At 39.4% G+C, this 20,720-nt stretch overlaps 1 protein-coding gene across 3 annotated transcripts in view; it reads right to left on the bottom strand.

The window, feature by feature from the left end:
• Positions 1 to 2,134: 2,134 nt before the first annotated feature.
• LOC308355998 (torsin-1A-interacting protein 2-like) overlaps positions 2,135 to 20,720 on the bottom strand; it is a 34,175-nt gene continuing 15,589 nt past the window's right edge. For all 3 annotated transcript variants that reach the window (XM_080824589.1, XM_080824590.1, XM_080824588.1), the window contains 4 exons: positions 14,435 to 14,613; positions 11,202 to 11,690; positions 8,630 to 8,731; positions 2,135 to 5,876 (listed from right to left, as the gene is read on the bottom strand). In XM_080824589.1, coding sequence (XP_080680715.1) covers positions 5,110 to 5,876; positions 8,630 to 8,731; positions 11,202 to 11,690; positions 14,435 to 14,468 — 1,392 coding nt within the window. In that variant the 5' untranslated portion in view covers positions 14,469 to 14,613 and the 3' untranslated portion in view covers positions 2,135 to 5,109. The remainder of the gene's footprint in view (positions 5,877 to 8,629; positions 8,732 to 11,201; positions 11,691 to 14,434; positions 14,614 to 20,720) is intronic.

Below are 20,720 nucleotides of genomic sequence, written 5' to 3'. Positions count from 1 at the left end.
AGGCTTCTGCAGCAATCAAGGCTCCAGGTGTCTCTTACTGGAGGATATGTGGGCCAACCGCATTTTCCACTCCCTGCCCTCCACACCCCTGACAAAGCAGCCCAGAATCCTCAGTGTGGCCTTTACAGAGAATATATACATCTGTGTAGGTTAGGGCTTAGAATCAGGCAGATGACTTAGACCCATGGTAGCCCGCTGCCATGCCTGGCCTATCCTTACACTTACCCTGTGCAAGTGCCCGGTGACCTTGACTGCCGTGAACTGCGCGTGCACAGTATGTGCCCTGCCATCCAAACTTTGGCAGCCAGAACTCTCCAGAACTGTGGAGCTCAGGTTCATCCCTAGCCACCTGCATGGCCTGAAGTGTGGAGGGAGCCCACCTGAAAATCACTTTGAGGCATCAGCTAAAATACGTGGCAGTCCCCATGTGGACTGGCTGGCTGTCGGGTCCTGGGCCTCTGCTGTGATCAAGGTTCCCAGTTGTCTCTTATTGGAAGATACCCTGACCAGCCCCGGCAAGGCAATCTACACTCCTCCAGCTTTGCCTTCGGGGGAAATATTCACATTAGATGCCACGGATCCCCAAGAGATCCTCCTTGAGATCTGGTTCTCCTGACACTGCCCGGTTCCAGTGACCTTGACTGCCCTAATGAGCACAGACCCTATCAGCAGTCCTCCCCAACCACCTGCACAGCCCCCGGGCAGAGGAGAGTGCCCCTCGGAATCTTTCAGAGGTGACAGCTTTAAACTGGCAACAGTCCCCATGTGGACTGGATGCCTACTGGTATCCTGGGTGTCTCTCAGTGAAAGCTATCCCAGCCAGTGTGCCCACCCCACCTTGGCAAGGCCATCCAGCGTCCTCCAGCTGTGCCCACAAGGCAGTATGTGTGTGAGCGTAGATTAAGGCTTAGAATTAGGCAGAGGCTTTGTGCTCTCAACAACCCACTCTGGGAGCAGCCATCACCCGGCACTGTGCAGAGCCCTCGTGAAGTCCGTTCACATCCCTGCAGCCTGCCTGGGGCAGTGGAGACCCTCCAGCCCTGCAGAATGCCTACTGGTCTTTAACCATCTGTATGGGCTCCATGGTGGAGGGAGCCTGCTCCCTAAAATCTTTCTTAGCCGGTTGGTTCATACTGGAGAAAAGTCCCCATTTGCTGGCTGCCTGATGTGGTTTCCGGTTTCTCCAGCAATCAAAGCTCCCAGGTGTCTCTTCGTGAAGGCTATCCCTGCCAATAGCCCACCTTGGCAAAGCAGGACTGAATCCTCCAGACTTACCTTCAGGGGAACTACGTGCAATTGTGTAGCTTAAGGACTTAGAATTAGGCAAATGCCATAGTGCCCCAAGAGCCTGCAGTTTAGACCCGACCTCTCCCGACACTCACAGCAAGTTCCGTGGTTTCCTTGACCTGCACCACCCATACACGCACAGCACAAGCTGTTGGCCAGTCTTGGGCAACTAGAGCCCCTGGGCCTGTGGAGTTCAGGCCCAACTGCCACCACCAGCTCTAACTTGATGTAACATCAAGTCCTCGTTTTGACTGCTTGATGGGATCCAGGGCTTATCAGGAATCTAAGCTCCCAGGAGTCCCTTAGTGGAGGCCGGCTAGCCTGCCTGGCCCTGCCCTGGCAAGATGGTTCAGATTCCTCCAGCTTTGCCTTCAGGGGGAATATGCATATTTGTCGAGGTTAGGTCTTGAAATAAGGCAAATGCTGTGGACCCTCATGGCCCATTTGTGGTATCTGGCCTCTCCCTACACTTGGCCTGTTCCATGCCCCGGCCTACCATGACCTGCATGGCCCATGTATGCACCCCCATCAGTGGGCTCTGGCCGCTGTGGTCCTGCAGACCAATGGAGCTCAGGCTGGTCTCCAACCACCTGTATAGCCTTGTCCAGTGGGAGCCCACCTATGGAAATGGCAAAGGCTGCAGCTTAAAACTGGCAACAGTCATTCCCCGTTGTGGTGTGCTGCCTGATGTGGTCCCAGGGTTCTCCAGAAATCAAGCCCCTTGGGTGTCTGTAATCAGAACATACCCAGGCCAGCTCTGCACATTCAACAGGGTCATCAGCTAGAGGGGGAAAGGTCACAGGCTTGCTGAGCCTTACCACAAAGCTTGGAGGCTTTCAAAGGAAATATGTTTAAACTATTTTATTAATTTTTAAAAAATACAAACAGAAACAATAGCATTATTACTTTTAGTGACAGGAAGTCCCTGGAACTTCTCTGCCAATCTTTGAAAACGAACTGGGAAACTTAAATTTACCGCAAAGGTGAAAAACCTCCAAAGTCCAGAGACAGTATCTGATTCTACACCAGTTTCTTCTGGAAGTCTGGTATCACTCAAGAAGTAATTCATCTTAATGCAGAATGTAATTATTTTTCTGCGATAATAATTAAACAATGATGTATGGTATCATGTATGGTATCATATGCCCACAAGTCCCTGTTCTAAGTCAAAAAAACAGACTCCAAAAGTAATGAAAGATTAACTACCAGATACACAAAAGAAAATCTGGAAACTCGAAAAAACAAAACAACTGAATAAAAATTAACTTAAGAGGACATTAGATAATAAATTTTAATTATTTCACATTTTAAAAATATAAAGTTTTATGTTTTAAAAATAATCATTTTATTCATGAACAGAGCCAAAACTAATATACTGCTTCTTTTTAAAGTAAGTTTTGAAATAGTAGATAGAAAACGGACAATAGTTTTAGTTGATTGCACTTATACAAGGAAGGAAAAGTGTTTTTTTAACAAAGCCTGAACGTTAAAAAAAAAAAAAAAAGTGCCATTTTGAAAGCTTTTGCTAAATTATATTGAAAGGAAGTGATGAAAAACCATATTCAACTGAATGAAGAAACAAAAATTTTTGTTTCATTGGTGATTCGAATCACTGATAGAGGAGATAGCTATACACATTTCATACTGGTTCTTCATAGATCTGAGGTAGCACAGGTCAGCAGGCCAACAGAACAATTTTACAAGGCACCATTGGTTTTGTGTGACAGAACACTAGCTGGCACCTGAGATCTAGAAATACAGAAAAAAATTCAAACGTGGTATATAAATTTTTCGTCAGTTTTCTCTGATTTTATATTGGATTGATACTGATAGGATATTTACTATGCTTTGTCTTTTTGTTCAGGCAGGTCTTTCCTCAAATCTACTCGAGAGATTCCTTCACAAAGTCGCAAATGTAAATAGTTCTTTCAGGTGTGTCCCTACACGCAACTGAACACCACCTTAAGGCCCTGGTTAGAACAGATTTATATGTTTCTCCTGTGACAGATATTTTCCAATAGGTTTCTCTCCCATGTCTCCGTAATCTCCTTTTAGGGATCAATAAAGATCCCTATATCTTCCTAGTGTTTCAAAAGATCCTTCCATGTCTTAATCATGTGACTTCCTTCATGCTTGAATCGTCAAAATGCTTAAAGCATGAAAGAAGTCACAGGATTAAAGGATGGAAGTGTTCTGGAAACACTAGGAAGATCTACATACATACACACACATATATATTATATATACATACATATTCCGCTCTCACGACAGCAGAGGCCAAAACTTAGTTGCAATATTCCAGGATCGTGGTAATAGTCCCCAGGGATGCCGTGTCATGGAACAGACCTTTCCTTAGGTCAAGATAATTTTAGTAGAGTTCTGCCTTCAGAGCTGCAATGCCAATCAACTACTATCTCCATGAACACTGTTCTCAATCCTTCTTATAATCACAGAACACGGTTCAACAACTAATATTGGTCACTAAAACCTCTTAGAATCTATTTACCATGTCTGCTTCCTTTTGCAAAGGATAATACCTCTTGCATTTCTTTAATTGTTAGCCTAATGGTATTTCTAACCATCTAGTCGAGAAATGAGCCACATTATGTAATGTTCCATCACTGTAAAAGAAATAAACAGCATGGTGCAGTTACGCTACTGTACCCATATAAAACCTACTGTTCAATTAGTTCTTAAAAATCTGTTCTGCTTAAATGGCACTCAAACTCTCATCCTAGACAATTATAAAATCCCATTCAAGGGAGACAGAAATGATGATCAACAGAAATTAACAACAGCATCAGAAATATGCTTACCAAATACTAACTTACACATTCTTCTTTTCATCTATAGGTCTTTATCTTTCATAAATAGCATTCTGTACAATAAACCTATATTTCATCTTCTTCCAACTCATAAGATTTAATACATTCATTATTTTCCTATCTTCTAAGTTTTTTTTTTTCACTTAATCAGCAATTTTCAAATTTCATTATCAGTGGAACTCTTTGTTCCAACGAAATCTTATGGAGACTCCCACTATATAAAGCAGTCAAAAGCAGAACTGCTATGATCAGAAGGGGAGGGCTGTCAATAGACACAACTTAGAAACCACTGCTCTAAAACATTCAAGAAGCTGAAGAAAAGATATTGTCCACTGGAATTTCTTCATTTCCAACAATTCTAAACAATCTCCCCCTTGTTTCCAATTTTTAAGAACATTTCATGAGGACAGCTACTTTTACCTCAGCCCATTAATGGAATAAAAAGCAAAGAGCTTGCATACAGCTGAGTATTTGAATTCATATTTCTTTTCAAACTATTCAAAAATGCAAATTAGTGTAAGATGTAATCCCATGACTGGTTATTAAAATCAGTTTAAAAAATATTTAAGATGTGATAGAAAAAGTTTTTAATTACCATTGCTTCGTAACTATAATTGCTCTAGTCCATAAGTCCAACACTAGCCAAAAGGCTCGTTATCAAGAAAACAAAAATCACTCTGTAGTCATTCTGAGAAGGTTTTATCTTCTCATGTAATGATTCTGTGGCTATATTTTTGGATTAAAAAAAAAAAGCTTCAGTTATATATTCTATGCATATTTTAAACCTGATTGGCTTGAAAGGCCAGGAAAAGTTTTGTCAAACTTAGAAAGTTTTGTCAAACTTAGAAAGATAATACAAAAGTTAAAAAATGAAATTTGTTTTTTCTAAAATAAGCTCCTTTGTGCTTGCCAGGCTTTTCATCAACCTCCTTCCACAGAAACAGGTTTTTAAACTGACTTTTTAATAAATCCGTGCCTTCCGAAACCGACTTGGTGCTTAGCTTATAAAAAAACACCCCTGTTCCTCTATGTTCCTCACAGGCTGGACGGGCAGCACCAGGTGTGAAATGCGGCTCCAGAGCCCACTCAGCTTGTCCGAGTCCATGTGGTTGAAGGAGCGGGGAGTGTTGACGTTGGTAAACCTGGCCCAGAGTAAATCTCTCACTTTTTCCTCAGTTTCCCTTGGGCCAACACTTGCTTCTAACGTTTCCTCCTCCAGGAGAACAGTCAGCACCAGGGCCACGTCTTTGAAGGCGGCATTCTCATGGTCACAATACTTGTAGAAGATCAGGGTAGAGCCCGCAGGAAGGGATTCGAAGTGGTGTACGACAGCAGCCTTCTGGCCATTCTCGAATCCCGAGCTCAGCTCCATGTCAACCAAGTGCTTGACCGTGTCACTGTCCTCCAAGGTTCTTCCAGCCCCGTCAATCTGAATGGCGGAGACTTTCTGGGAGGAGGTGTAGGCATTCGCGACGAGGTGACTCAGGCACTTCAGGGTCTCTCTTCCCTCTTGAGCTGCTGTAAATATGACGGTGGCTGGCTCGGTGGGGTTCGAAGCATTGAGGTGCTTCTGGAGAAATTTACGTCCTCTCTGCCACAAGAAGGAGCTCTGGCCTGGGAATTTATCCTTCAACTGGCTAAACTGAGCCAAAAAGGCCTCTAAAGCTGGATTTTTGGGCACTTGCTGGGCTGGAGAGGAACAGTAGCTATTAACAAAACTTATCAAAACAACAGTCGTAACCAGGAAGCAAAGAAAGATGGAGCCTGTCAGAAAACAGGAAAATAAAATACAAAATTAGAACATCGATCAGAAACAAAACCTGGGGTGAACTGAAATGCATTAGAGACACTGTCGGATTTCACTAATTGTGGAGAGTTTCTTTTGCCTATATCCTCTGAAGTTTGAGATATTAAAGTCTACCAAAAATACTTACTCTCTAATTTCTTGAAGTATTTGAAGATACAGTATTTTTGTTAAATTAGTTAAATAAAGTTAAGCTTATATATTTGTTGCTACAACTAATGATGTGATTTGGAACTATCGGGACAGTCTTCCACCTTCTCGAAGTACCTGTTACCCACAATAAGCCAATTCGTCCTTTATGGGTCAAAATGTGGAAAGGCCACTTGAGAGGTTAATAAATACTCTGTAATTAAAAAGCAGTTTTAGTTTCTTATTTATGAAAAGCCTTTCCTCCTATGCGAATTCCCATTTTGTTAAGGATGGCGAAATATCTGCCAGGGCCCCTAAAGGAAAAATCCTTAAAACTCTATTGCTCTATTTCACTATTAGTTATTATCAAACACTTTTTAAAAACATATTAAAACAAGCCACAGTAATTAGACACCAAAGAGAACTAGGAGGCTTCTAAATTGGTAAGGAAGAAGTGAAACTTTCACTAGCTGCAGATGACACAATATTCTATATAGAAAACCCTAAAGACACCACCAGAAAACTACTAGAACTCATAATTGAGTTCAGTAAAGTTGCTGGATACAAAATCAATGTGCAGAAATCTGGTGCATTTGTATACACTAATAATGAGGCCGCAGAAAGAGGAATCAAGAAAACAATCCCACTTGCACACCAAAAATAGTAAGACACTTTGGAATAAACCTAACCAATGAGGTGAAAGACCTGTACTCTGAAAACTAAGGGACACTGATGAAAGAAATTGAAGATGGCACCAAGAAATGGAAAGACATTTCATGCTCACGGACTGGAAGAACAAATATTATTAAAATGGCCAACTGCCCACAGCAATCTACAGATTTAATGCAATCCCTATCATAACATCAACAGTATTGTTCACAGAACTAGAACAAATAATCCTAAAATATATATGGAACCACAAAAGGTCCCAAAGAGCCAAAGCAATTTTGAAAAAGAAAATCAAAGCTGGAGGTATTACCATTCCAGACTTGCAGGTATATTATGAAGTGGTAGTGATCAAACAGGATGGTACTGGCACGAAGATAACCACACAGATCAATGGGACAGAACAGAAAACCCAGATATAAACCCATGCCTATATGGTCAATTAGTCTTCAACAAGGCAGAAAAGAAAATCCAACGGGGGAAAAGGATGGTTTCTTCAACAAATGGTGATGGGAAAACTGGACAGCTTCATGCAAAAGAATGAAATTAGATCACTTTCTTACACCATACACAAAAACAAATTCAAAATGGATTAAAGACCTAAATGTGAGACCTGAAGCCATAAAACCATAAAATCCTAGAAAAGAACACAGGTAAGTAAGATCTCTGACATCAACCATAGCCACATTTTTCTAGGTATGTCTCCTGAAGCAAAGATATAAAAGCAAAAATAAACTATTGGGACTACAACAAAATAAAAAGGTTTTGCACGGCAAAGGAAACAATCAACAAAACTAAAAGGCAACCTACCTAACGGGAGAAGGCATCTGCCAATGACATGTCCGATAAAGGATTAGTATCAAAAATTTATAAAGGGCTTACACCAATCAACACCCAAAAAACAAATCATCAAATTAAACAGTGGGCAGAAGAAATGAACAGATATTTCTCCAAAGAAGACATCCAGTGGCCAACAGACCCATGAAAAGATGTTCAACATCATTCCTCATCAGAGAAATGCAAATCAGAAGTACAAAGAGGTATCACCTTACGCCTGTTAGAATGGCAAAGGTCAACTACCTAAGAAACAACAGGTGAAGATGGCAAGGAGGCGGAGAAAGGGGAAGGGTCTTACACTGTTGGCTGGGAATGTAAGCTCCGGTGGTGTAGCCGCTCTGGGAACGGTAGGCAGGGTCCTCAAAAGTAAAAAACAGAGCTACCCTCCCATCCAGTAACTGTGCTACTGGGTATTGACCCCAAAAATACAAAAACACTAACTCAAAGAGATACACGCACCCCTATGTTTCCTGCAGCATTGCCTACCACAGCCCAATTATGGAAGCAGCCTGAGTGTCCAGCAGCAGAGTGGAAAAAGATGTGGTGTGTGTGTATATGTACACATACATAATGGAATATTATTCAGCCCCCAAAAATGAAATTTCGTCATTTGCAACAACATGGATGGAGCGAGAAAGTATAATGCTAAATGGAGTCGGTCAGAAAAAGGCAAATACCATACGATTTCAGTCATATGTGGAATTTAAGAAACAAGACAAATGAGCAAGGAAGAAAAAAAGAGACACACCAAAATCACAGACTCTAGAGAGAGAACAAACTGATGGTCCTCAGAGGGGAGAGGTGGGGGGATGGGCACACAGGTGACGGGGATTAAGGAGGGCACGTGCCATGATGCGCACCAGGTGATGGACGGAGTTGCTGAATCACGAGACTGTACACCTGAGACTAACAGAACACGGTAAGTTAACTACTGGAATTGAGACAAAACAGAACACCACAATATAAAACAATGTTAAAACTGTGAATCTGTTAGTTTTCTAGTTCTAGTTTTCTCCCTTTCTCTGAGGATTTCTGAATGTGAATCAACGCAACAATAAGACCAATTTTTTTTTTCTCCTACCATAACTCAAAAGATCCTTTTTATCCATCTTTCTTATGGTATCCGGTGCATTCTCTTTGTTTTCTTCCAACTCTTGTGTTTCTTGCTGATGACTCTCAGCCTCTGGGGAGAAAAGGAATATTATTTGCAGAAAATACACTAATGGGGTATCACATACTTTAAACCTCTTACCAAACCAAATTATTAGATTGAGAGGATTTCTGTACTTTGTAAAATCGTATACAAAGCTAACTTTTTTCCTGTCTTTTCCTTAAGGCTATTACTTTTATTCTACTTAGAAGAATAAAATCAAGTGCTATAAAATTCATGTAGGGTTACTGTTGCTACAGTCACTATTCCTCACTGGTCCTCACGTCAAGGACAAAGAAACAAGTGTCCTAATATTACAGCCAAACCTATCTACAATATGTCTCGAGAAAATGTACAAAATTAAAAAGGGATTTAAGAAGTGTCAGCTGCGGGCACCTAGCTGGCTCAGTTGGGAGAGCACGCAACTCTTGATCTCAGGGTTATGAGTTCAAGCCCTACACTGGGTATAGTAGAGCTTACTCTAAATAAATGACAATTATTAAAAATAAATAAAGCATACATAATAAAACACTTTAAAAAAAAAGTAAGTGTTAGCTGAACACAAGACTCAGTATCACAGGGCAATGGTACTCTAACTCCAGGGTTCAAGTCATGTGGCAAGACCCCAAGTACACAAAAACAGAGACTCTAAGTTTAGAGATAGGAGAGATTACTGTACAGTTACAAAACAGCTTACAAAAGCAAGTTTGAACTTCTTAGTGAAGGAAGTATAAAAAGCAAGGAATACAAAGTAAAGAAAATTGGTGAATTACATAAAAATGTAGGTGTGGGGCGAGATATCAATCTAAAATGTGTGGGTGAAAAGGAGGGCAGTATTTTGTATCCCTGTTGGTCACTCTACAGCCGAGATGTGTGCTTACGGTGTATTCCATTAACATAAATAAGATCATCTCCACCTATAAAGGGTCGTGTATTGAGTCAAAGCCCACCCCAAAAAATGGACTTTAAAATATCATATCACAGAATATAAAAGGATCTTTACTGATCCCCTACTGTAGCCCCTCCTTACCTATCATGGCAAAAGGTCTAGCAATGTTAAGGGCTTTGCCCAAGGTCACATAAAGAGATGTGGCTAAGCTGAGATTAGAACAAGGCTTCTCATCTGCTAGGTCAGCTCATTCCATTATATTAAGTTGCTTCCCGTGCATAGCCTGCATTTTTAAAACAATACTTTCTTCCTCTACTCAGTGAACCTGCCTACTGGTGAAAATCTGATGGAAGATTAATAGTTCATATAAGTCACATTCATTCATTTATGTAACAACTATTCATAAAGTTGCTTCTCTGTGCCCGGTGCTACAGAAACACAATGAATGACAAAGATGTAGTCCTTGCCTTCACTGAAGTTACAAACTATGCTAATGATTAGTGAATGAAATGTATTATTTGAGATCTGTCACTGACTTATTGTGAAACATGAATTTCCAGCCCTTAGTCGAGTCCCTGATGAACAGAATGTCTTACATTTTATATTCCTTTGCACTTGGCAAACAGGCATTTTAGACTTTGCTGTTCTGTGTACTTACAAAATACAAATCTGTCCATGCAATTATAGACAGTGAGAGCTGGGAGAGACCAGCTTTTGGATAGCTCTTAATCCAACTTTTTCATACTACAAATAGGAAACTGAAGTACCAAGGAGTTAAGAGACCTGCCCAGGGTCACCCAAGTTAGCAAGTGGTAGGGCCACAACTAAAATTCATGTCTCTTTTGTGTTCCAGTTAAGGACTTAACCACTGCAACTTTATCTTCATAGAAGATAGGATATTTACTCTCCTTAATATACAAGTGGGGAAAATCATATAGAAAGAAATTAACTGATCTGCTCAAAGTCCTATAAAATATGACTGAGTTAAGGGCACTGGACCATTGATGCTGATTTTTAAATATACCCATCTCTTGATTTATATAGCATTTAGTTTCAAAAAAAAAAAAAGATTTAAAAAATGTTAAGTAAAAATGTGTTCCTAAAAAATAAATAAAAGCCAGAGGTGAAGTTTTAAAAAGTCAATCTCTTTTTAAAAATCATACTACATTACTACAAACAGTAAGTAAATAAAAATAGTTAAAGGGCACCTGATGGCTCAGTCAGTTAAGCGTCTGCCTTGGGCTCAGGTCATGATCCCAGGGTCCTGGGATCGAGCCCCACATCAGGTTCCCTGCTCAGCGGCGAGTCTGCCTCTTCCTCTGACCCTCCCCTCTCTCAGGCTCTAACTCTCTCTCTCTCTCTCTCTCTCTGAAATAAATAAATAAATAATTTTTAAAAAGTTAAAAAATGCAGTTTATGTGTTGGAAGCTAGTTAAGTAGTGCAATGAGCTAGTCAAGGAGATGAGAAACCTCACTCTAATCTCAGCTCGGTCATGTCTCTTTAAGTGGCCTTGATCCTATGAAGAGAAGTTCTCTAAAAAGAAGGCCCCTGACCTATGCTGTGTCCTCAGCAACAGAGCGAGACAAAACAAAAAGTCCAATGGGCTTCCTCACCTGGTGCCAGCAGTCGCCTCCTCATGGTAGCCTGGCTCTCTGGCGCTGCAGGGGAATGCTCAGGGCTCTGGGCATCCCGAGGGTCTGCAGCGGGTGGCTCCGGTGAAACTCCGGGTCCGCTGCTCACCTCCTCAGGCAGGGCTGCAGAGCTGCTCCGTAAGACTGCATCTTCTCTTTCTACCCTGTCACTTGGAGATCTGGTGGGTTCTGGCAGGTTCTGTTCTTCCTGAAAACTCTGGTTGTTCTCATGTTGTGTTTTAGCCTTTGGATCGTTCCCATAATTTGTCCCATCTGGACTGTCTGATTGATCATCTGTGTCATCTGCGTCTGCACTTCCTGTAACTATGGTTTCTACCCCTTGGTGGACGACTTCATTAAGACCAGAGGCAGGGTCTGGGGTCTGAGCTTCTTCAATGGTACTTTCGGGGACTGTGGTCTCCTGTGCCTGAGGACTGACTGATACGTCATTTTTCAAATCCTTCTGAGGGGCTATTGAGATAAAAATTTATAATTTTTATTGAAAAAAATTCCCTATTTTTTTGTAGTTTAACAAGGTCCCTGATTAATAGTAAGTAATATGTGTATAGATTTGATGGTTTACAGGCACTCTTCCTAAACATTACTTCTCTTGATTTCCACTCAAGGTGGTTAAGACAGACTTACTATGTGTTAATAAATCTAATAATACTAATGTAGAACTATTTTGAATGACAGAACCAATTTTTGGTTGTATTAAATACATCCTCTTCCCTAACAAAATAATGAACCTAGGCAATAATCGTCAAGAACAATTAAAACCACTATGCAAAAACCTGATGAGACATTTTATAATGAATGAACCAACTGATCAACCTTAACATCCCAGAAAGGGGGAAAAAACAGACATCATTAACCTCCCAATTCAGTGCAATGGGAAGTACACTATACCACCAATGAAATAATCTTGCCAAATGAACTGGTATCTGATCAAGATTCTAGAGCTAATTACTGGCTTCCATGAAATATATGGATAGAGGAACATATTAAATCATGCCTCAAAAAAATTAACATAATTAATAATATAATAATAAAATTGATTATTGACTAAATATTTTTAAAAATCATGCCTTAGACATATAATCAGTAAAACCCAAAATGTGAGAAATTCAAAGAGACAAGAGACTTTGTTTTGTAAATAACAGCGAGAAATAAAAATGGCAAGAAAAGGAAAAAAATAAAAAAAAGAAGGGTGACCTATTAAGAGAAACTTAAACAGAAGAAATATGTCAACCAAATGCGATGTGTGACCACCTGTTTAGATCTAGTGTTGAACAAACTGTTGAAGAAGTATTTATGAGATAATCAGGTAATCTGAATGCCAGATATTTGGTGATACTAAGGAATTACTGTTCGTCTTTCAAGTACAATATATTGTGATAATTTTTTTTAAAGATTTTATTCATTTACTTGAGAAAGAGAGCAAGAGTGAGTACAAGCAGGGGGAGCGCCAGGCAGAGACAGAGGGAGAAGCAGGCTCCCCTCGCCGCCCCCCAAGGAAGGGAGTGTGATACAGGGCTTGATCCCAGGACCCTGGGACCATGACCTGAGCCGAAGGCAGATGTTCAAGTGACTGAGCCACCCAGGTGCCCTGGCGATAATTTTTTTAAAGCATCCTTTTTAGAGATAAGAATCGCATATTTAGGGGCGCCTGGGTGGCTCAGTGGGTTAAGCCTCTGCCTTCGGCCCAAGTCATGATCTCAGGGTCCTGGGATCGAGCCCCACATTGGGCTCTCTGCTTGGCGGGGAGCCTGCTTCCCCCCCTCTCTCTGCCTGCCTCTCTGCCTACTTGTGATGTCTGTCTGTCAAATAAATAAATAAAATCTTTAAAAAAAAAATCGCATATTTATGACTAAAATTACATGATGTCTAGAATTTGCCTCAATTCAAGAATGTGGGAGAAAGGAGCAAGACTACAGATGAAATAATGTGTTGACAGCAGATGAAGTCATTTGATGGGTACTTGGGATTCATCTCATCTCCGTCTCCATGCTTATGTATGTCTCATATTTTCTATAATGAAGCTTAAAAAGAAAGCAACCTAAAAGATTTATCAATCAAATATAGTGAGCAGCCGACTATTAAAAAAAAAAAAAAACCCAAACCCCAACTGTGGAGAAAAAAAAGATTAGGGAGAAAAAAAAAGATATGAGGTAAGCGGGGAAATGTACATTCTGATTAAATATGTTATGATATTAAGGAACAACTATTAATATATTTTTCAGGTGTCATATGCTATTTGGTTACTTTTTTTAAAAAAGTCTATCTTTAAGAGACGTAAACTGAAGTATGCACAAACAAAATGATATAATGCCTTGGATTTGCATTTAAATATTCCAAGGCAGGCAACATGATCAGCATTATAGGAATGCCTGGGTGGCTCAGCTAGCTAGGCATCTGCCTTCGGCTCAGGTCATGATCCTGGGGTCCTGAGATCGAGTCCTGCATCCGGCTCCTTGCTTGGCAGGGAGCCTGTTTCTCCCTCTGCCTGCAGCTTCCCCCCCTACTTGTGCGCACACACAGGCTCCCTCTCTGACAAATAAATAAAAAAAGTGTTTTTTTAAAAATCAGCATTATATAGGTTATAATTGAAATTAGATGTTGAAATTACCATATTGTATGCCTGAAACTAGTATTACACTGTATTTCGACTAACTGGAATTTAAATAAAAACTTGAAAAAAAAAAGGAATTAGATGTTGAGTATGTGGGAATTCATTACAGTACTTTTATATATTTTAAAATACCCTTAAAATAAGTTTTAAGTAAATATGCCCTCTTCTGAAATATCTACTACTTATTTTGCCTATTTTTATCTTCTACTTATACATACAAGCAAGATAAAGAATTTAAATTTCATCTTTCCCTATAACTGAAAGTAGATGGGACGTCAGTTTTCTTGATTTTTAAAAATATAACTCTAAAAATTAGTCTACTGTCCCTACTGTATTTTTCCAAGGTTTCTCTAGCTTTCTACTACTGGAATCTCTAAAACATTAATCTTCCTTATAACTTGGGTCGGATCCTATGGTAGACTTCTAAATACAAAAGAATAAGAATAATCATACCAAACTAATCAAACTAATCTTTTTTACTTCCGAACTTCAGGTTTCCATCATCTGAGATCCTCCCTTAGAAAAGATCTAGATTCCTACAGCACAAATCTGGACAAACCTGTGCTGTACAGACTAGTCTTACCCTCTGCAGGATCCCTAAGTCCTCTGTCCGCCATGTTTGAGTTCTAGCTCTTCAGACTTTGGGATACTTTTTGTTAGTGTCTGGTTTTTCTTGTGAAGATGTCTTGTTTTCTTCTTGTCCCAAGTCCCAACAGACTCATGCTTCCCGTGGACCAAGGAAACAAGGCATTTATACAGTGACTAAAATAAAATGAAAAAAATTAAATGACTTTTTATTCATACATGGAAGAAATGCCAATTTCAGCTTTATTTATTCAATCTGTTTAGTTTGAGTAATAGTTCCTCTTTGAAACCTTTCTAGTGAAGAAGAAATGTTTTCTGGCTTTGGTGAGGATCCTTCAAATCCTTGACTACAAATAGAAAATATTATATATAAAAATCACATTTTTTGTCAGGAATAATAATACCTAAAATTACTTAACTTGCCTTATCTGTAAAAAATGATTAAGGACTGCTATGAGGATTAAATACAAAAGTATATGTGAAAGAGGTTTGGAAAGGGTTACATTTTTGATGGCCTAGTTGAGAGGCTAGCCAGCTAACATTGTGTCTTTTTCACTACCACTCCTTTGTAAAATTTAATTTTTACAAGTTAAAAACTTTAATCCCAAATGCCTGGTATAATGCCTAGGGTAAAGCAGACTCCCTATTTTAATTTAAAAGAATATGGATAAATAAATGTATGAATGTATAGCGTGGAGCCAATTATAAACGTGAAAGGAAGGGAGGAGTTAGAGACAGGCCTTCTTTCTGCTCGTGTAAACATTCAGAGAACATGTCTCAGATTTGGAGAGTTCGTGGTTACCCTTTTATCTTCTTCGATCTCCTAAGACTAGGCTTTCAACTCTACTTTTCATTAGCATGATATGTTGCAATGAGGGTTTCTCTCCTATCCTAGGTTCATGATAGGAAATAAAAAGTCCCCAGTCTTTTTCAGATTTGTTAAAACACTTTTTTGTTAGCCCAAACCAAGAAAAAAATGGGTAAAACTTTCTTATGCACCAGTGACAAAAATTTTAGAAAGCAAAGATGCTATTCATAATAACAATAAGGAATCTCATAATAAAAACTAAAAGATACCTGGTAATAAATCTAACAACAGATATGCAAGAAATTTAGAATGGGGTGAATTTTATTGTATGTAAATTATACCTCAATAAAGCTGTATTTTAAAAAAAGAACTTTAGGAAGAAAAGCATGAAACTTTATTGAAGGACATAAAAAAGACCTAAGTAGAGAGATACATCATGTGCATAGACAGTAAGACTAAACCATTGATGCCAATTCTTTCCAAATTAATCTATATATTCACTGTAAATTGAAACAAAATTGTAAGACAATTTTTGGATTGTTGCATGTTTCTTAGAGAATGGACAGCTGACCCTAAAATTCACACAGAGCAATAAAGGATTAAAAAGAGGTAAGATAATCCTGAGGGAGGGGGGCTATCTTTGCCCCATACATCAAGACTTATTATGAAACTTACAGTAAATAAAAACGATAGGGCGATGGTACAAGAACAAAGAGAACATACAGAATAGAGAGCCAGGAAATACATGCACACATACATAAAGGAAACTGGCTAAGCGACAAGAGGGAAAGAATGGATTAATGAGTAGTTTGAGGACAAGTGACAGTTTAAATGGGAAAAAAATTAGATTTCACCCTGCCACCTGACACAAAAATCAATTCCAGATTAGAGACCTACGTGTAAAGAGAAAAATTTTGAATTTCTTTATAATCTCAAGGTTTTCTTAAAACAAGATATAAAATACACAAACCATAAATGGGAATTCTGACAAATGCGATCACATTTTAAATGTTAATTTCTGTACAAATCATCAAAATCAAAGTTAAAACCTAAATTCACCGACTAGAAAAATATCAGCAACACATATAATCAGCAGGGGATTAATATCCAGAACACATAAAGACTCCTAAGTGACAGATAATGCTATGAAAAAGTAAGTGGACAAAAGAGTTTAACAGTTTTAACAAACTGTTAAAACGAAGAGGAAACCTGACATTCTAATGAATCAATAAGAAGAGTGGTCAAGGAAATGCAAAACAAATTAATGACATACAACAGCTTTTTACAATCACTGACTGGCAAAAATTTACAAGTCGGGCAATACCAGGTGTTGGCGAGGATTTGGATATACAGAGTTCTTAAATGCTACTGGCAACGAGGCAAACTGTTACAACTCTGGAGAGCAATATGGCAATATCTGGTAAAGTTAAGATGTGCATATTCTACAAATTGTCAATTGCACTTTTAGATTTATACCTCAGAGAAACTTTCCCGCAAGTGCCCATCGAGGTTGGTGGCAGCATCGCTTAAAATGAGCAAAAATGAGAAAACCACCTAAATGTCCATTAATAAGGAAGGGATTTTAAAAAACTGTGGTATATTCTTACAATGCATTACTATATATGGCAATTAAAACAATGAATTATAGATCTCAAAAATTTGTAGAAGTACAGCATTATCATTTTTACATACAATTTAAAAAACAAATTTATACTATGTAGTGTTTCAAAAGAAGTGAACAAATGGCATAAATAAGAACTACTGATACAAACTACAACACGGATGTTATCTAAAAAGCATAAGTGAAAGTCACACATAAAGGAGTATTATGCCAAATGATTTTCATTTATATAAACTTCCAGAACAGGCAAATCATGGTCTATGGTAACAGAAGATCTATCAGTGGCTCCTGGAGAAGACCTTTTGGGGTTAAGAAAGTATCTCATATCTTTATTGAGGAGGTGGTTACATTTGTCATCAAACTTAAAATCTGTACATTGCATATACCCTTAATAAACTTTATTTCCAGAGCTGAACATTATTTCCAAACAACTGAATGCTTTCAAAAACATATTGCCTGCTAACTAGAATGCAGCCAATACACATTCTGCAAAAGGAACCATCACAAATCTTTCTATAATCTTACAAATGCTCAGCATATACCTTTCTTGTCACGAGGCACACATTCCTGCAGCCCATTTCATTCAGGCCCTTTGTAACATATCACTGTTCATAGCTGAAATGGTATTCCCTCAAGGCTACAAGGAAGAAGTGGTATAGACATGGAGGTTCTCGACATATCCTCGCAAGAAGTCACATGGTGGGACAGATGGGAGATCTTGAGGCCACTATTCCCGAAGCAGGTCACCTTTTGAGCGGTGTCCAATCCGTATGAGGAAATGGAACCTCTGGACTGATTAATGGAAGTGAGGCAGAGCCTCATCCTGATGGAAAATGGGAATGTTGGAGACATTTTGCAGCTGCAGGAAAAACCCTTCCATAATCATGTCCACAACAAGATTCCTTTGATGGTATCTTTTGCAAAAAGGAACTGATGAAAATCCATATGCTTCATAGGCACAAGAGATATTTACTTTCAGCAAATCCCTTACAAGTTTAATTGTGAAATGTTGGTTTTCAGTGCCCCATATATGGATGTTATGATTCATTTTGCCACTTAAATAAAACAGAGCCTCACCAATAGTGACTATCCGCACTTCCCTGTGACCCTGAAACCTGCAGCAAAGGTTGTATCATTTTACTTTAACAGTCTCTGCATGAGGGCTTTAAATAGGACAAAGCAATAAAGTTTTATTCTCCCTTTATGGAGAACGCAACAGATGGTACCCTGAGGGATGCCTTCCTTCATTTCCACATCCTGGGACTTCTCTAAATAGGGACACAAATTTGCCTTCCTACTTCCTCTGCTGCTGTGATTGCCTTGGGCTCTTTTAAGATGTATCCTTTCTGTTCCATCCACTGTACCAATGCTAATGATTTGACAACCTGGTATGTGTTCACTGACTGGTACACTGCCTGAACTTTGCACGGCAGCAGTACAACCAAGTTTAGTGGACTCCAACACACAAAATGAAGTGTCGTAAGGGGAACTCTACAAACTGGTACACGTTACATCTTTATGCACACATGTTACTGATGTTACCGAGTGGTAATATTTTTAAAGCAGTCAATTCTCTTTTATTGCTCTGTACCATTGTTTAAATACATATAAAATAAAAAATTAAACACAGGAACAGAAAGGATACACATCAGCTTCCATTTGATGCTTGCTTCTGCTGATGCAAGGACAGGAACAAGGCAAGAACGGGTTCCAACTCTATTTGTCAAGTATCTTTAAAAAAAAAGAAACTGAGGCAAATGTAGCAAAACATTAATATATTTTAGATCTGGGTACCTGGTGAATGTTATTTTCTGGACTTTTCTGTATGTTTGATATAGTTAATACTTTTTTTAAATGAGTAATAAAATGTATCAGCCTCTGTGAGGAAAAGAAAGAATCAAAAGGCAGGGCCTATGATGCTAACTCTTTGAGCTCGCAAGCAATGAATTGATGTTCCAGAGGCGCACTTCAACCACAGCCTCCCGGGCATTTTGTCACAACCAGCTGGGAGGAGACTGGACAAGAAACAGCTGCATGTGAGAACAATATCAGGGCTGGGAGAGCAGCAGGACGTCACCCAACTTCTACTCATCCTGAAAACCTCTGGTCCCACCATGGGGACCAGGCAGGAGGGAGGGAGAGGACAGAGACCTAGAGGAGACCTGGGGAATAAGAGGGAGGTACCAGGAAGCACTGAAATCTGTAACACTTAAGCGATAATTTTTTTCCAAGGATTTTATTTATTTTAGAAAGAGGGAGAGCAAGAGGGAGCGCGAGTGAGCATGAGTGGGGGAGGGGCACAGGGATAGAGAGAATCCCAAGGCGGGGATCAATCTCACAACTCCGAGATCATGACCTGAGCCAAAGCCAAGAGTCAGACGCTTAACCAACTGAGCCACCCCAGGCGCCCCTATGTGGTATATTAAAAAGGGGGGGGGGGAATCAGAAGCTTAGCAGCTAAGGACAAAAGAGAATCAGTCAATTCAAGATGGTAATTTAGATATAAATGCCATCATGACAAACATGGCAGTCAGGGCCCAATAAATACATATTATCTTTTTTCTATTTTTAAACACTTTTACTTTTTTAAAGATTTTATTTATTTGAGAGAGAGAAAGAGACAGTGAGAGCAGAAACACAAGCAGGGGGAGTGGGAGAGGGAGAAGCAGACTTCCTGCTGAGAAGGGAGTGATCCCAGGACTCTGGGATCATGACCTGAGCCGAAGGCAGATACTTAATAGACTGAGCTACCCAGGCGCTCCTGCTTTTATTTTAGTAAATGGTGTCATTTTAGGCTCTCGGGATAACAAGCAGGTATCCTGGCCCTCAAACCATTTATAATTCTGCTGTAGAGACAACATACAAAACATACACAACAAAAATAATTGGTAACATTTATTGAGTGCCTTGTTTATGCCAACAGCATCCAAAGCACTTTATGTATTAATTCATTTAATCTTCACAACAGTCTTATGAGGTCTGGACCATTAATATTCTTACTATTTTACAGACAAGGAAACTGACAAACACAGAGCTTAAGAACCTCCCCCCAAAACACAACTAGTAAAGGCAGAGTCAGGATTGGAACACAATCTGACTGTGTGACCCAAGCTTTTACCCATGACACTAAAAAAAAGACAAAACAAAAAAACAAAACAAAAAATGCCTATTGTAAACATAGTATAAAGCGCCCGGTATCTACTTCTGAATTGTGACTCCAGCTTCTATGACCTGGTTCAACCTACACATAATCTTAAAGTTTTCTCAAACTGCTTGTTTTGGTGCTGCGGAAAGTCTCAGGTGATGCAGTAAATCACACAGCAATTACATCTACTACAATAATGACTGTAAATGAGCCTGAGAAGTGTGATAAGGATTTGCTTGTGGTCCTCCATGCCTGTAGACTTCTTGTCTTTACACCTAAGACGTAGGGCTCAACTCAACTACAGACTCGACCTCAGTTATCTTCACTGGAAGGTACTGGTCCTTCACTGGAAGGGACTTAAGAAGTTTCCAGTAATTCAGCATCAAGCTCTAACAATTGGCTTTAATCCCTGTTCTAAAACTAAAACTCTACCTTATCCCTAGTTCTAACTTCTGCCTCATTCTCCTGTACATTTTCTAGTCCTAAAGACTTACTACGTGCCCTAGGATTGGCATATACTATCCCATTTCAAACCCCAGAGTAGGAGGTAGATATTACTGCACTACCTATGTGGCAGATAAAGTAACTGGAGAGAGAGAGGTTAAAATGCCCAAAGTCATTTAATAGTACTAGAATTTGAAAACACACACAGGTCAGCTGGCTGCAAGACCATTATTTTTCCTATATAATAAGCAGTTTTCAAGCTGAGT

Source organism: Martes martes, assembly GCF_963455335.1.
Source record: "Martes martes genome assembly, chromosome: 15".
NCBI classification, from domain to species: Eukaryota; Metazoa; Chordata; class Mammalia; order Carnivora; family Mustelidae; genus Martes; species Martes martes.
This window is presented reverse-complemented; position numbering and strand designations above follow the sequence as displayed.